Here is a 17553-nt window from a genome sequence, read left to right as displayed (position 1 = left end):
TGACGAACCTTCTCTCCAAAGATTGGCAACTGCCAGCTCACAACATTTTCCTTGCCAAATGACCTTCAGGCAGAGGCAGCGATGCTTTTTTAGGGCAAACTTTACGTAGTTTGGAGAAACTACGTCTAAACAAATGGAGAAACATCCACCAACAGAAAGGGGCCAGTACTCAAGACTGGAAACATTGCGGCCACAGCCAAATTCTACGTGAACGCTGCTAACTCATGCACTTCTACTTTAAAAGGAACCTACAGCACAAAGTTAACTACAGTACCCAAACTTACAGAAAACACCTCCACAACTGTCTAAACCTCGTTGTACAGCTCTGCATGAACGGCTGTACTTTGTATCATAGTAACCATTTTAAGATTAGAGACCAAACAAATGGGAAAACTTTGGGAGAGCTTCACGTGGACCGTTAGAAAACAGAGACAAGACGTTACAAAAATGGGGAAGCCAAGACTGTACACAATCTTAGTGTTCATACTGCTTTTCGTATCCATACTTCATAAATCTGTGAAAATCATTTAACTACAAAACTTCAGGTAGAAAAATAGCTGTAGATCTCATCTACACATGTTATTAACATGTATTAGTATCAATTGTTTAGCCAAGATACAGTGCAATACCTCTTTGAAATAAATTGCTAAGAGCCCAGAGAGAGAGGGGAGCAAGAATACCTTAATCCTGGCATTTGGTAGCAACATAGTATGGAATATTTATGGATGGAGGTAAGTCCCAATAGCTACTGTACTTCCAAACGGAAGCCAACTTAGTTCGCGTTAACTTCAAGCACAAAGTCCTTGAGATGAGGGCAAGCCAGAAGCAACAGTTATCTAGACCTCAAGGAACTCTTCCTACGCCTTCAGGATACAACGATCACAGCATTTTCATCCAATAAAAGAATAAGCCAAAGAAAGAAAAATAAATGTAAACCAAGTTTATTTTGCTTTTAAGTAGTGTTCTTTAAGCACTACAGCATGGTAAACAATGTAAATTAGTATAAGTCATCTCAAAAGCCAGAGTTGTTTTTTATTTAATGAGTTGTTAAAAAGATGCAGCCTATTCTAACAGGATAAATATTTTAACCATTTCACTTCGAGTTAATGAAGGCTCACAAATGAGCAACACTCCTCATTGAGGAAAACAAAAAGCTGTTGTCGACAAAGCGACAGCACACACACAAAAACAAAAGAACTGTGTAAAAATAACTAACTGTACTGTGTTCCCATACTCTTCCGAAGTTGCTTTACAATGGGATGATATGCACATGATCTTGCTGCAAACTTGCCGTACAATTTGCAAATACACGTAGCCTATAGCCTTACCACTCAGTCCAAAAAGCTGCTAACTGATCCAAACAAACGCAGCGCTAGAATCCTCTGCTCAACAATTAATTCCATCTGGTTTACTCATTACCTTTTCTCCTAGACTGCAGGACAGACTAGAAAGAAAATGATCCCGAATTAAAAATCGATACTTTTACAGGAAATCGTACTATTTTGCAATATAGTCTTTTACAAGTTATGTTTTGCCTATTTTCCCCTTAGCCACAAAATGGGCATGAAGTAATTACTTTGAAAATGCCTTAATTTTCAACTTCATGCAAATCTAAATAAAGATGACCAAACAAAAGCTTAAACAATGGAAGGATATTTCACAGAAAAATTCTTATACAAAAAACACATAAGAAAAAGGGCCACTAGGTGACATTTTAATTTACAAATTGGCATCGTTTTGGTCAACAAATATCCAAGTGCTGTTTTCTTCTATCACAACAAAATAGCTGTACAGAAAGAAAACTGCAAAACTTGCTTTATTTTATTGTTTTTTAATCACACATCTCCTCAGGAATTTCATGTGGATTAAGGATGCCAGGTACAGACATCTGAAGTTTATGCTTCTCCTCTTGAGCCTGCCGCAGGGCTGTTTCTCTTTCCTCCAAGAATAAGTCTGATGTGTCTTCACCTGCAAATTCCTGGATAATTCACGTAAAATCATTAGTTTCTTGTCAAATGCTTTAGGCAGAGCAATATGCTTCCCAAATCCAGGAAATACAGAAAACATCTTCCCTTCACATTCCCTACCAGACTAGTTGCTTGGTTTGCTTTCTGTTCCTAAGGTCAGAATTAATAGAAAGGAATGTCAAATATTTCAAGCTTTTCACTGTGTTACAGAACAGGATGCTACGGCAGCATTTGGAACATATTGCTATTAAAGCAGCATCATTACAATTTTGAAATACCTGGCGATTGCAGTCTCAAAACTCATTTAACAAACTCTTTCCTACAGTCTTCCTGAATTCTACCATCTTTAGAAAAATAAAAGTATAGCAAGTTTCAAACCATGTCCCAATCCCAAGCAGAACTGAACTAAAACCTGGTTAGAAACCAACTTTGTTTCCCACTAGAGTAAGTTTTACAGCCACTCAGACACATCAATTGTGTGCACAGCACAAAGCACAAGTGATGATGTGTAAGCCCAATTTATAAAATTAAAACCACACTGAAATAGATGATAAAGAGTCACACAAGCTCTCATTACATTTTGAACAGCTGCAAAATATTCAGCGTGTGTTTAGGACACATAAGTTAAACACTGTCCAAGTATTTTCCAACAATATTATCCCACTGGATAATCGTTTTTCATTTATTGGAAAAATAATACACCAAACATACCTTGATCTGGACCAGGAAATCCCTTAAGTGTTCCTTGAAGGCAGGAATATCCTGATTTAAACTGAAGAGTCCTGTTACAAACAGCTTAACCTGGGCACTAACAGCAAGCACATCAGTTAGTATTTCAAGACATAAGAAGCCACTTAAAAGTATTAAAGAATCACAGCACACTTACTCTTGCAGGTGAGGAAATGCAGATTTGAGAAGATTCGCAACATACTCCTGAATAAACATCTGGTTGTTCACTGGACTTCCAGGATTTAACGGAGTAGTTATTTTTCCCTCTTCTACTAAGTTGAACATGTACGCGAGGATTGACGCATGCATTGTCAAACCTGCACAGATCAGAGTTACACACATGCGGTTATTATTCCGAACAAGGTTTTGATGTTGAAAAGGATTGTTTTTCATCGATGGGCTCACAGATGTGGATTCTTACCAGCGGTGTGTGAGGTGTCTGTTACAACTGAAAAAATGTGCTGAAGGATATCACAGAAATACGTCTGATAGAAACTCTGGGCAGCAGTCTCTTCTTGTGCAACATTCTGTAGTAGAGTATAAAGTATCTGAAGTCCTGGAAAATAGGCATTAAAAACTTAAGTTATCAACAGAAAAATATTAAAAGCTCTGTGCATATTTTTGCTTTTTCCAAAACAATATGAATTACCCAAGAAATTCTGCTAGGCACCAAAAAGACAAGGCATTACCTCTCTAAGATTTTTCTCAGGCGCTTCCTCCAGTAGGCACTAGGGGGCTACAGCCACCTTTACATGCTACACTGATTTCATTTGAATTATTAGATGACAGAAGCAGAAAGAACCAATCACATCACTTTCTTGGTACTAACAAAGGTGAAAGCAACAATCTACTAAAGGAAGTGCTTGCTAATTTCAGAAGGTGTTTAATTTTCTGGAATTACATGAAAACTTAAGTTATTTAAGTAGGTGAAGTGCAACTAAAGGGTATCTTTTATCCTCATGCCTTGCAAACACTAATACAAGACAACTGGCTAAAAACTAAGTGGCTTCACTAAGTGAGCTGAAACTGCAGCAGTGCAGAAACCGCGACAGCGCTCTCCAACAGCCGCGGGAGTCAAACGGCATCCAAGTGTTTCAGCCCAGAAAATATCTGATAGTGCAAACAAAGCCTGCATATTAAACACTTCCATTTACCTGTGTCTGCAACGTTTCTCATTGTATGTTTGAAAGCCCAAATAATAGAATCCAGAACAAGTTTGAACTGTGCAGGTGGAATGGCCAGGAACGCTGGGAAGCAATGAGAATTTACAGCCTGGAGTAGCAAGAAGAAGTTTGTTCTATGTTCAGGATATTCTTCAAAGTCCTAGAAGGAAAGGGAGGGGGAAACAAGTTAAGTTTCCTAAAGGTCCATCATAAGGTCTTCCATTAAGTAGAGTGAGTCAGTAGCTGTCATGAAACAGCATTTAGACCCCAGGTTTAAAACAACCTTAAACGCAAGTCAAAGGTTACATTTCTTAGTGAAGTTTTCCCCACCAAAACTTGCTAAGACCATCTTGCAGCTACACACCACTAACAGGCCGAGCCAGATTTTGTCACTAAACCACCTGAATCACGACTTGGTGCACAGATTAACAGAGTTACAGTTTCTGGTTGCACCCGATTGCAAAGCAGCACTAATTCACCTGGCAGTGCACAAGTGTGATGCAAATATGCATTACACACTATAGCATAAGAACTGCATTAGAGAAGCAATACTCAAAATGACTGATCAAGTGCTTCTAATTCCAAAACTTTTAAATATTTATGAATTTTAGCAGTTAGTCCTACACTGACATGTGACTGAAGCACACTTGCAAGTCCCCTGAACAGAAAAATTACTAATGACCTAACTCCAGAATTAAACAGAGAAATTTTAGGTGGTGAGATGAAGACATCCAAGTAGACAGCCAGATTTCAAAACAGTGTGTTTGCTTGAGCACAAATTACTTCAAGTGCCACAAATGCACTTTGTGACTGCAAAAAAACAGGGATATCCATCCACAAGATACCACATACAGCAATGGTATTCACAGAAACAAAGCATGAACCCTCACTTTGTTTCTATAAGATGAAAGCTGTGTAATAACTCTAAATTCACTACAAACTGCCTCCCTTCTCTACACGAAAAGGCAATCTTTCACTTAGAGATGTACCAACAGCCAAGACTCTTACAAATCCCTGTTTCTTTTGTCTTCAGTCACCAGGAAGATACCTTATCCCAAGTTTAAATACCTTGTTGATCATATTTAACGTGCATTCAAAAACAGCGTCAAATATCTGAGGTATTTCAGCAGTAATGTGTCCGCCCAGCTTGTTGACGATGATCGCCATAGTGCTCAGAACTTCGGGTTCTCTGGCGGCCGGAACGTTCCTCTGGTAGTCAATGAGAACAGCATCCAACAAGGGAGGGACGAAGTTTTCAGCTACCTAATTGAAAGAGGAAACCGTGGTTATACCAAGGAATACAAACAAAGTCATACAGTTTATACCCAAGTTTGTTGTTTAGTCACAGGAGATGCTTTTCCTAAGGAAGGTGGAATATGTCTCCCCCTTCCATAAACTCCCCACCATCCAGCAGAGCTTCCAACAGGGTTGTCTTAAACCTCCTGGATTCTCTCTCAGCTAAAATTAACTGATGTCTCTCAAATGTAGTTCAGGCTTATCTCTGTATGATCATACTTTATATTTTACAGACTTCTTAAATTAAGTTCCCATGACCGACCAATTCAGTCAAGAACAGAACAAAAAAATAAGGAGTTCTTCCTAATTCTGCCTTAGGAGTTATTCGTGTAACAGAATCAACTTACCATCTGAGGATCGTTGGACCTGCTCACCCAGCCAGAAATTAGTTTTAAAGTTTCCCTTTTTACAGTCCTCATACTTCTAATCAAGGGCTGCTTTGTTACCATTTCACCTGAAAAGTTTTTAAGCTTCGGTTAATTGGTTAGGGTATAAAAAAGAAAAAGATCAGCTTAAATTGGTATTACAAAACAGAAAACATTTGATTTTTATGTCCAAACTATAAAGGTTGTTAAGAACTTGTGCAAATAAAAACAACTGGCTCCCCATTCTAGCTCCATAGGTCCAAGCTGTTATTTATGTTACAAAGTTACTACTGAAAGTACCCTACTTACAGAGTTCAAAATACACGCTGCAACTTAACTACGTGGACTGAGCTTACATTGGGTTCTCATTAAGTGATGGGGCAGAACAATAAGGTTCCTGATTTTATCCAAGAGAAATAATCCATTTGTTTTTGTGTGTCAAGTCCACACTTCAGGTGCCTTATCCTTAGTTCAGTTTCTTACCCCCAAATCAACGTAGTCTCATCAGCAGGACCTGATCTAATTAACACTACAGTACATGCACGGCAAAAACCTCAAGGGTTCAGCCAGGAAAAGAAGGGTCGGGTTGCTTGTGTTGGCACTTGAGCCATTTAGGGCAAGAAAGAGCCTGTTGTAAAAACATCCTCTGAAGCAACTGCGATCACAGTTGCTGATTAAGTAGCAGATCAGGACCATAGGCCCAGCAAATGCTTCCTCAACTTCACTGTTTCTGATGAGGACAAACTGCGGCCATTAGAGCTGCAGAATCAAAAGGTATCGATTTCCCAGCCAGTTTTATTCTGAATTCTGAGCAGCCACTTCAGGGTAAACCAGCTGCTCACTTACAAAGTTTCATTTAATTTAACATTTGCATTTCTAAATATCATCATATGCACTGGCAAAAAACTGGTCATAATAAGAATCCAAAAACTGACTCGTTTAATCTTGTAATGAACTACTACAGCAGCACATTCTTCTGAGATACCATAGGCCCTGATTTATCTAGTAAAAATAGGTTAGGTAATTGGCAATTCCTTCTCAATGGCTGCAAGCCTGGTTTATCCTGACTTCTGGGCATCTTCACTATAGTTACATTTCCATAATAAAGCTATTTAGTAGCACAGTATCAGACCAAAAACCCTACCAACATCCTTTGGCAGAAAAAAAAATAGATTAGCATATACTCAAAGATATTTTAATATTAAAAATAACACCAACAAAATCTGAACAAGCACTTGCCATCACTCTCCGCTTCCCCAAACAATAAAATGAACACAGTAAAATGAGCCTACTTGGAATGTACTTTGAAACGTGGTGACGTACACTACCGACCCCCATTTTCAGCAAGAACATGGAATTTCTTTTCTTACCATTAGCCTGAATAGCTGCAGAAATATTTTCACTTAGGCACTTGTAGACATTCAGCATATCTAAATAAATTCTTCCAAGCTGAATCACAAAGGGGTGGCCAACTGCTTTACATGCTCTCACATTGGTTTTAAGAATGCTACCAAGCTGCTTCACTGTTTCAGGATCCTTTAGAATATCAACATTCTGTTGGGAAAAAGAAAAGCAGAGTCTGTTATCTTTAGTGAATAAAAGCACTCTTTAGCTTTCATTATAAAAGCGCAACTTTAAATAATGTATCTTACACACTGTGTTAAGGAACTTATCACTGTAATTTACAGGCTTTATATATACTGCTGTTTACTTCCTGGCACTTGAGTGTCAGGACACAACTTCAATTGATTTAATTCTAGGCTTCTGCAGAAGTATTTTTACCACAGTGGTACAAGCATCACTCTGGTTGAAGAAAGAAACGAACGAAGGAGAAGAGATTAAGGAGGTGAAAACAGAAGTGGTCCAGAGGAAAGGCAATAGATGTTCTTGTTCTAGGAGTTACCAGGGTAAGAAAGATAACTCAAGCTTGCTTAAGTTTCAGAATCTTAATTCGATTAATTCCAAATGGATTGATGTCTTGTGCAGTGCAGAACTCTTGTAAGTAAGAAATACGGATGTACTTTAAGAGAATGAGGGAAGAGAAAGGAGGAACAATGAGCAGTATTTTTAGCATTTTCACTTTTCTGTTATTCAGAAAGAAAACCCACTTCTAAAGCAGGTGAAAGGAAGTCTTGGAAATAAACTACTGAAGCGTGTTCTGTAACAGAAAACAGTCCTTTAAATCACATTAAACCCAGTATTTATTTTGTCATTTAAGTCCACTCTCTCAAAACAACACTTTTACTGTCATGCCAATCACTGCGTTAGTCATCAGTTAGTATAATAAAGTCCACCCCAGCTACGTACACTTCATTTCATACCACATAGACAATAAACCCAGGGTACGACAAACATTTAGCAGGTTTTCTTTACCTGAACACAGAATACACTTAAAATGTATGAGCTTACTTTTGTTGCCTGCTGAATTATGCTGTCCCATACTTGATTGGGTAGCAACATGTATTTTTCTATCAGATGCTCCTGCACGGTCTGGTCTGTCTGCGCCCCAATCATGTACCCCACCGCTTCATAGAATGTGTGCACCTGATGGGAGCAACAAGAAATCAGAGCAGGAAGCTTCGAAAGGAGCGATGAAAATTTTACGCTGTTCTGAACTAACATAATGAAGGCTGAAAAAGGATCTCACTGTCTTAAAGTACTTTTTTCCATCATATCCCCAAGTGAGGCTGCTCAGATGTACACCCTTTAGCTCTTCAATCTCACCAGACGTGTTTAAACTGCGGACTGAATTACTGTGCCCTTCCTAGACGCCACCCTTCATAATATCCCACTATAACAGCATGTGTATAGTTTTTATATCACCCTCTCCTGAATTAGAACCACAAAATTATATTCAGCATCTTATTTACTTGCTAAAACACTCCAGAAATCAAAATTCTTACTAAATGCACTTTAATTCTCCTTTCAAGCGTTCTAAGTGAGGTCTCCATAATGCAACCCGATTGCACTTTTGATACCATAACACTGTCACTAACAGAAAAGGAATATAATTCAAGCCTTGAAAACCCCTACTACACTTCAACATGAAGTGACTTTTGATTAAGAATTATTCACAGCCCTGAATTAAACATACCTGTTGTGGCTGAAGGTCACAGATGATTGTATTAATATTGTTCAAGATCTCGTCGATAAACGGCATGACCTCTCCCACTTGAACCTGAACAAAATGTCGACGGCATTTCTGTGCTATTTTTATGAAGGTATCACACGCCATATCCTGGACGCCATCATGGGTTTCTAAATTCAATCACGTCAGTTACTGCTTTGTATTTTATATTTCCCCCCCCATACATGTGCACATATGGTCAGCTTTATTTTTTTAATAATTAAAACAGCAAATTAAAGAAGGATAATTACCATGCATAAATTCAAACAGCTTGTTGACGACTGTCTTCAAAAATTTCCAGTGAGCTCTCAAAAACCGCGGGTATTGACCTACTATATACATTATATTTGATGCAATAATGGCTTTATTGTCTTTTCCTCGCTTTTGTTCACAGAGTCCGAGGAGATCCTACAACATAATGTATTTTTAGTTTCCCTTCCAAGTTTGTCCAGTTTTTAATGAAAAGCACTACAAGACAAAGCATAAAAATCCTACAAGGACGTGTATTAAAATAAAATGGTTACAATAATCAAGTTCAAAGTCCAAATAAAAAAATCAAACCAAGCACAAGTGGGTTAAGATTGGGGTGATGCAATCATTTCAGTTTCAACCAAACCAGGAACACCACGTTTTCAACTATGGTATCTCCATTTTAAGTAACACTGAAGATTTCTTCAACAAGCCGCACAGTGCTGAACAGCGAGCAAGTAGCTGATATCAACAGATTCACATCAAATAAAACGAACTAAACTAAGTTTTCTGTATGAATTTATATGACTTGTTAAAGGCCCATTACTCTTTTGTTCCTGCACTCTTTCCATGCACATCTTTCCCAAAAACGCATTTTGATCACTCAATATTTGGAAAACAGCAAAAAAGGAGCGTGCCCGCAAGTTGAACATGTGGGTTACGTTACCATCCTCCTTATTTTATCAGCAAGCTCTTTCCAAAGAAAAACACTTTATCATCAACTAAAATTTGATCCCTGAAATTTTCACTGCGAAATGCCATTTGGATTAACGCATTGCTCATGGCTAAATAACTTAACAGCCTTAAATTCAGGATATAAGATTAACCATTAAATTAATTACTCTTATCATCTTGCTTGCCGTACGAGGTAGCTTACCAAGAACATACAGCAGTATTTTTGTAACTTTAATATTTTGAGCACAAACTAAGCGTGCCAAAGCTGTTAGTTTTGCACCACAATACCTTAATTACTGTAACAAGGAATCTTTTTTCATCTTCTTCATGCATCGCGCCACTGATTGAGCCGATCGCCCAACACAAAGTATTCAAATTTTTCCACGACCATTCTGTTCCATTCACTTGGTTGTGAAGTTTTTCAGTCATAATTCGTTCCGTGTCTGCATAATCCAGATGTGTAAGATAAACTGAAAGACATCGACATCGAACAGGCGCGTTTTAAAGCGACAACCTGGACCACAATTCCGTATGCAAAGATAAATATCAGAAAAATACAACTCAATTGTTAGGTAAGTGCAATGCTGCTTTCTAAACACAAATTTGTTAAAACTGTATCTTCTAAACCCCAGCAAGTCAAGAGCAATTTAAGGCCAGAACTAGAAATAGGTATTTACTGTGTCATAGAATACAGCTTCCACCACATTCTGCCCTTCCTTCTTTTTTAGTGAATCTTAAAAGATACATTATAAGCAACAGTTAACACCCGAAATCGAACTAAATCTGCATTTCCACATAAATAACCCTGTATCTGGAAATATGACTAAGGCTCAGGACATACAGTAATAATGTTAATACAATAAATTAAACATTTAATACAACAAATCAAACCATTTTTTAATCCATGTTCCATATAAGAAGATATTAGAACAACTCATCTAACCCTACAGTATCTACATCACAAGTACAAGGCTGAGAATAAAACACTCCACAAATACTTTGCATCACGCAGCTTTTCCCCCCCACTCCTACTTCATAAACCTGTTATTAAACAGTGTTCCCTTAAAGCATTTGACACAAAAATAAGTAGAATTGAAGGTTTGATGTCCTAAATATGTGACAATTCTAACCCCCCCGAGCCCTCAGGTTGCAGTTAGGACTCAAACCTTTTTTCTTGCCTCAAAAAAACCATAAGTTATCCCTACAATACATAGGAACTATCAATTCACTGATAAAATGGTCACAATTAAACATGAGACTTCCAAAGATAGCAGGATATTAGTATACACACACTAAAAATAAAATATATTGGCTACATTAAACTCTATAGGAAGACTGATTCTGGTGTTCAGAACTTCAGACCAACAAGTGTGAGCTGCTCCTTACTAATCATCATTTTACACACATAATAATTCAGATTACAAGCTGACGCCGTTAATGTACATTCTGCTGATGCAGCTGCACAGATCTACAGCACAAAAATACCAGCTGGTACTTACCCAACGTTTCTCTCATATTTTTATACAGGTTTATGGAATCTGTATCCTTCATGAATTCTCGTACTACTTCCCCTTGATCATTTTCCACAACTAGGACTTCTTCAGGTTTAGCCATCCGGCTCACCATGAGCAATCGAACCTGCGTGTCACATAGGAGAGTTTAAACGGGATGAAAGTGTAACATGGAAACACACACACGGCTCCTCCACGGGTGTTTCTGGAGCACTCCGGGCAGGCAACCTGACCCATACAAAGGGTATATCCAGCACTTCACAAGGTGAGTTCACATTAAGATTCCACATACATATCTTTACTAAAAAGCCATTAAGAACAGAGCTTACTGATTTCTCTCTCTCTCCATGAACAAGCTGAGTAGTTAAAAAAAACCAAACAACCCCAACCTTGCTTCAAAATGCATACATAATACTAGGGATCTTTTAAAGACGATATTTTTTCCATGCACACACTTCTTTTTTTTCCTCCAACAGCTCATCTATTTAAAGAAACAGTTTAATACAGGTTTATTTTTTAAAGCATAAGTCTTACATTTGTAATAAGTATCTTAATAATAAAAATGACACACCGTATTAATACTCCTGCCATGTATTGGTGTCAGAGTATTTTTGCAATTACAGCACATTAACTAACTAGAGTTGAATCAATTACCAACTACTCAAAGCAAGTTTTCTTACATCACTCCTTACATTATGCAAAATCTCTTCTTCAGGAACAGTATCTAAATGTTTCCAGTACCTTTACTTAGGCATGGATTACCTTGGACAATACAGGCAAATAAAGCTGTCTCCTTGGAGGAACATCGAAGTGTTGACTTCCCGAAAGCAATGGAGAAGCGGATGTCGAAAACGGACTCTCCCTGTAGAGCTCAGCAGCTAAATGATTCCAATATTCGAGACAGATCTTGAAAATTTCAGTTTCTTCAACTTCTGATACCAACAACATATAATGAAGAGCCTGGAAAAGTGAGGTTTAAACATCTGATTACTAATTATTTCTGCAGATAAAACCACACTGCTTCAATTTCAGCTATTCAAATACTGATAAAATGCCAAATTAACATTAAACTCAGGAACAAGGAGCATTAACACCGCAATGACGTTACTTAAAAGTCAGAGGTCTGACTGGTAGAGCAACTCAAAACCAAAATGCTTTGTCAATTACTGTTGTTTTCAAAGTGTGTTGCGGTTCTTCAATCTAAAGCAGTCTAAAGATATCTTAAGGCCATAGCTAAGTCAGTCTGCTTGTAAATTATCCCAACTCCAGCCTCTGGAGCTTCTGCAAGGCATTTTGTGTTATGTTAGAACCTCAAGAACCCCTCACCAGCTAGTGTGAAGGACTGTTCATCTCAAGACTATTAATGCTGCTTTGTTCTGGATCCAAAGAACCAAAAGGAATCATGGAAGCCACGCTGCTGGCTTGTGTTCCACACAAGTCACCTACCCAACCATTTTCCATTTCTTTACTGACAGAACAGACGCAGCAGACCGAGGATGCAATTCTGACACACTGAGATACCAACCCTCAGAAACGAGAACTACACAGCCAAACTTCTTTTGTGAAAGATAAAGCAACAGCCCACCAGTGAGCAAACAGAACGTAACGATGACATCTGAAGTGAAGACCTTTTCATGGCTTTGATACTACAGCAACTCAAAGCATTTTAGATGGTAATGACCTGATTCAGCACTTGTATCTACAATATCAAAAGAGGGATTCAAAACAACTACACATTAGTCTTCAGTCTATTTTTCTTGGTAAATTCACTTGCAATAACTTATGTAGCTCCCTTCACTGCCTGCACGGCTCCAATAAATCCACAGAACAATTTCAGAAGATCGGACACATCCAAAGTGCAGGAACCAACAGGTTAGAATGACACAGAATTTTTAGAAGTAACTGTGTAACTAGGTTTTGTTACACTGCAACTTACAGAAGTGCAACTATTTTAGGCCAGCCTAAGAACTTCCTTAAAGGTTTCATCATCCTACACAAGACTGCAAGTCATTCAAGATTGACTTTCATAAATATCGGCTTTAACAAATAATTTAGCTTATTTATGTGGGACAAGAAGCCAATACCTAAGAACTGCACTCCAACTCACACACAATTGCACAGGACGTACAACAGCTTCAGCCTTTTACACGCCTTCCTAATAAAGCCTCAACATAGGTAGGAACTTGAGCCGCACCCCCACAGTTTATTTTGAAAGCTAATTCAGGAATTATTAGGGAACTGTTGATAGTTGTTCTTTTTAAAATAAAGTGATATTCCTCTTAGTCCATCTTCTAAATTAGCTATAATTTAGTATTTGCAACTAACTTCTTAATGTACATTTTTTTAGAGGGCTAATTCCGGAAGTGCACTGAGAACAACAGTAGTTGGAAAAAGGACTAGAACTCGGATGGACACGTTGGATTACAGCTAATCCACCTGCAAGATGTCTTTCCCCCTCCCGATGGAACCTGGCCTCCACGTTTAAGATGTGATGTTGTTCTTATACCTCATCGGTCAGGGCAGCTCCTCACCCTACCGCCTCCGTACCTGCACAGGGCTCGGTTCTGGGCACAGGAAAGTGCTTCAAGGTGCCATGGAGCCAGTCTCAGCCCCTTGGAGCTCAGCGGTGTGAGGAAGCCAGCAAACAAAACTTTTACTCACAATGTACGAAAACACAACTAAAACCACCCTAACTTTGTCTAGCTCCACTACAGTAGGAGGTAGCGCCTTACGTGTTTAGTAGTCACCTAGAATTTAAGCCTTTCCAACCCTTCATTCCTATCTGCGTTACTACAGATGCCAGTAATTTTGACAATGAAGTTGCACTTGACTGTCAAAATTGAAAAGAACGCAACAGTCTTCAAGAACAGAAGGGAAGAAGCACAGAGGAAGGACAACTGTGAACCTGATTCTCAGCAACTGCTCTAAGACATCTGATAACTCCTCCAAGACCAGTAATATTACAAAATAAAGCATACATGGTCATTTGGTAGAGCTCTGCCATTAAGCATTATTGGCACACTGTCTTTATTATATAGAAACAGACCATGATCCTTGAGGACTGTATTTAAAGCCTTTCAGTTCAACTTCGGGAACGGCAAATTACGCAAGAAGCTGCACCAGGATGGAACCACTGAACCCCAGCATGTGCTGTACCCCAGAAATCAGCTTGGGATGCTGAATAAAAACATCACTGAGCTGCTTCACACAGACCGATCAAAGTCATAGCAACACCACCTCTATGCGAGAGTTTTACAGAAAATAAGAGTCTGTAAAGACCCATGGAAAAAGAATACATTTATTTATTTTAAAGCGGTATTTTACACCTTTAGGGAGGAACAAGAAGAGGGAGAAAGACACCTATGGTCTTTGAATGTTCTCTTAGGATGGGATCACTGAAAATAGAGTGCTATTGAAACATATCAGGAAACAAGTTTTCAAAGGCTTTTTGTATTCATGTGATTTACTAATTTTGTGAATAGGTGCAACGATCTAGAGATTTTATCAGAATCACATCCTTTGAGTACGAGGACATGCTACATTTCTAGACTAGATAAACCGAGCAACTTACCTCCATTAGCGTCTCCCTCAGATTTAATCTTTTTTCTATAAGTTGACCATGTTCCTTGAGGAACGTGCAGAGAAACAAACTGAGATTCTGAATGAAGTTCTGTTCATCATCTTTTCCATTCGAGTACGCAAGTCGGATATTGGTATTTAAAGGAAGCATCTAATAAGAAGAAATGTGTTAGCTTTAAAATTCTATCATTATACAAATAAAGCATTTTCAACACCGTCATCAAGTAGTGAACTATATTATTTGAAGTCAATGCTATTAAGCTACAGAACAGAGGGAACAAAATTTAACATTTTTGTTGCTCCCAGCTTGTGTGGTTTTGATAGCTGTGCAACTATAAGACACGTACAAGGTTAAGAGAGCCATATATTAACAAGAAATGCAACAGTTCGCATCAAATTCATCCGCAACAGTCATACTAAAAACCTGCAGGTCGCAAAACATGCCAAATACCCAACTTGGCATTCAACTGATGTTTTGAAGGAAACCTTAGGCCACATATTTTGGCATTTAGAATCAAGAGCATCATCTGTGAAAACTGAGGAAGTAACACCCAGCTGCCTAACACACAAAATAACTTCAGTGTTTGCAAAACCTGCCTCTAAATTTAACTATAACTCAATAAAAAGCCTCTAACTCCACTTGAAGCTGAGGGGAATGGTGTTTTTAAAAGAAGCCTGCCTGTTCTAAAGAACTATGATGGACCAACACTGGAAAAAATTTACAAAAAACCCCCTTGAAAATGTTTGCTTAAGATACAAATACAACGAGAATAGCTACAAACCTGAACCTGAACTGCTCAGAGGGGAATCATCAAATTATATTCAATTTAAAGCATGGCTTTATAATAACAAATGTTTCCATTGGTTTCAAAAATTAGACAGCAACTTGCACAGGTCAGTTTAGGCCTTACGAGTCATGCAGTACACGTTTTGCTGCATCTCTCTCAACCTTCCCCATCAGACAGCCCAAGCGCTCAAAACGCCTCTTAAATTAATCAAAACAAATCAATGCAGCAGAAATACAGCTGTGATCTAGAGTCAGAAAAATACACTCAGCATCTTCTGATCGAGTCGTAAATTCCACTGAAGAATATTATTTGTCTTATATAATGAATATAAATTTGTAAACTGAACTGGGTTCTACAGAAATCGATTCTGCAAAATGAAGCAGTCGAGAGACAGATTTATCAAAAACGTTACCTGTTTCAACTGCATCATGGTCAACGTAAAAAGTGTTACAAACTGTTCTTCATACTGGCTTACACTGACACCTGCAATCTCTGTGAGGCACTTCAAAGAGACATTTCGAAACATGGGAACATTTAAGAACTGTTGAGAGAAGGAAAAAAACAACATTACAAGAGTGTTGCAAGCTTTTTGCAACTTAAATTTAAGAGCTGTCAATTTTTGCATGAGTACCTTGTATATTAGTGTGCTGATTAACTTGGTCTCAAATATATATCCCAAAGGAATCCAGTTCAGAAAGCGTAGCAAAGTCTCCAAAGTTGCATGAACTAAGGGAGCATTTTGGGAGTTTTCCTGGAAACAATCAGTGTTTATGATATTGTTAGACATGATGGGGGGAGAGGAATTTTTTAAGATATCATTAAAGAAATAAGACTTACCATCACAAACTGACACAGCTGAAATATCTGAGAGAACTCATTGCACATGCTGTTAAAAAAACCAAATAAAATGGAATCATTTCCACGTTTCATAAACAATCCTATCTACTTTAATCCAAATGTCTATGCTCACAGAACAGGTCCTGAAGACCTCTGGCCATAGAAGCATTCACAAGCCACCCAGCTCTTAACAGTTTCTACAGTAACAAAGCATATTCTGAAATAGCTTAAAGGCTGTGCCTAGAAACACAAGCAATGCTCCCAAGTTCTGTTAAAAAGTCATGAGGCAACCGATGTTACTTGCAGTAAGGCAGAAATATCTGTGTGTACAAAGTGAGTTTGGTATCACCTCACACTAAGTGCTTTAAAGAAAAATCACTAACCCACTCAGGCTCAGAAATAAAATGAGACAGCTGTAGGTGTTCATTCAAATACTCCAAGTGAGATCAACTATTTAGCAGAAAGCATGAAGTCTACCCTATTTATTAAGATTTAATTATGTATACTTGCCTGTCTTTCAAATGCTTGGCTTTTACTTGAGTAATCTGGCCGCTGGAAAAATCAAACACTTCTTCACTCAACAGTTTCAGGATCACCATATTGTTCTGACAAAGGCTTTCGCTCGTCCTGCTTGCTCCCACAATGTCACTTATAAAAGTTGGCCAGTGCTTCGGCCATTCCTGCTTTAGTATCTGAAAAGCAAAGCATCCATATGTTAGATACATACGCAAAGCCAAACACTTTATAACAAGACTTAAAACTTTATGAACTCTAGCTTACCTGGACAAGAATCATATTCAGTTTCCCAATATACACTTTCTCTTTCTGAAGAAAAAAGAGAAGAGAAAGTCAGGTTATGCAAAATATTCCCCTCCTTCTTCCCCCTCTGAAAAGCATTCACTTACTTCTACACACGTTGGATCAGATGAGGTCTTGATAATTAGGCCAACAACATATTTTTTAATACCTGCAGAAAAGTTAGGAATTTATTTTCAACTATGCCAGGTAACATGAATGTACTAATAAATACTTTTGAATTCAGATTCTTCACACATTTTTAAAAAGAAACACTTTCAAGGAACATAGATGCACGTGGCAGTGAGCAACCCTCTTCTGTGCTCTATGGGAAAAATCCACCTCTGCATTGATTCCGCAAGAAGCTATTTCAGATGTACGAAATGGCTTTACACTTAAGCTATTTCAATCAAACAAAAGGAAAACAGAGTAAGGATTCTTTGACTAATGCTTTATTCATCAAAAGTGAACC

The 17553-nt window shown here is 38.2% G+C and overlaps 1 protein-coding gene and 1 long non-coding RNA gene across 6 annotated transcripts in view; one reads left to right on the top strand and one right to left on the bottom strand.

Annotated features, from left to right (window-relative positions):
* Window positions 1–925: 925 nt before the first annotated feature.
* The window catches only part of XPO1 (exportin 1), a 36652-nt gene continuing 20024 nt past the window's right edge, over window positions 926–17553 (bottom strand). For all 5 annotated transcript variants that reach the window (XM_065059338.1, XM_065059336.1, XM_065059337.1 and 2 more), the window contains 21 exons: window positions 17192–17253; window positions 17067–17111; window positions 16797–16978; window positions 16287–16335; window positions 16081–16200; window positions 15862–15990; window positions 14654–14812; window positions 11845–12042; window positions 11071–11209; window positions 9860–10041; window positions 8899–9055; window positions 8615–8778; window positions 7930–8064; window positions 6891–7074; window positions 5503–5609; window positions 4928–5122; window positions 3851–4019; window positions 3118–3252; window positions 2854–3013; window positions 2679–2775; window positions 926–1978 (listed from right to left, as the gene is read on the bottom strand). In XM_065059338.1, coding sequence (XP_064915410.1) covers window positions 1832–1978; window positions 2679–2775; window positions 2854–3013; window positions 3118–3252; window positions 3851–4019; window positions 4928–5122; window positions 5503–5609; window positions 6891–7074; window positions 7930–8064; window positions 8615–8778; window positions 8899–9055; window positions 9860–10041; window positions 11071–11209; window positions 11845–12042; window positions 14654–14812; window positions 15862–15990; window positions 16081–16200; window positions 16287–16335; window positions 16797–16978; window positions 17067–17111; window positions 17192–17253 — 2915 coding nt within the window. In that variant the 3' untranslated portion in view covers window positions 926–1831. The remainder of the gene's footprint in view (window positions 1979–2678; window positions 2776–2853; window positions 3014–3117; window positions 3253–3850; window positions 4020–4927; window positions 5123–5502; window positions 5610–6890; window positions 7075–7929; window positions 8065–8614; window positions 8779–8898; window positions 9056–9859; window positions 10042–11070; window positions 11210–11844; window positions 12043–14653; window positions 14813–15861; window positions 15991–16080; window positions 16201–16286; window positions 16336–16796; window positions 16979–17066; window positions 17112–17191; window positions 17254–17553) is intronic.
* On the top strand, window positions 11131–14879 carry LOC110362510 (uncharacterized). The gene is made up of 2 exons (XR_010471812.1): window positions 11131–11347; window positions 13430–14879. It is a non-coding gene; the product is annotated as an uncharacterized LOC110362510 (long non-coding RNA).

This window comes from Columba livia, chromosome 3, assembly GCF_036013475.1.
Source record: "Columba livia isolate bColLiv1 breed racing homer chromosome 3, bColLiv1.pat.W.v2, whole genome shotgun sequence".
NCBI classification, from domain to species: domain Eukaryota; kingdom Metazoa; phylum Chordata; class Aves; order Columbiformes; family Columbidae; genus Columba; species Columba livia.
The sequence above is the reverse complement of the archived record's forward strand: the minus strand, read 5'-3'. Positions and strand labels throughout refer to the sequence as shown.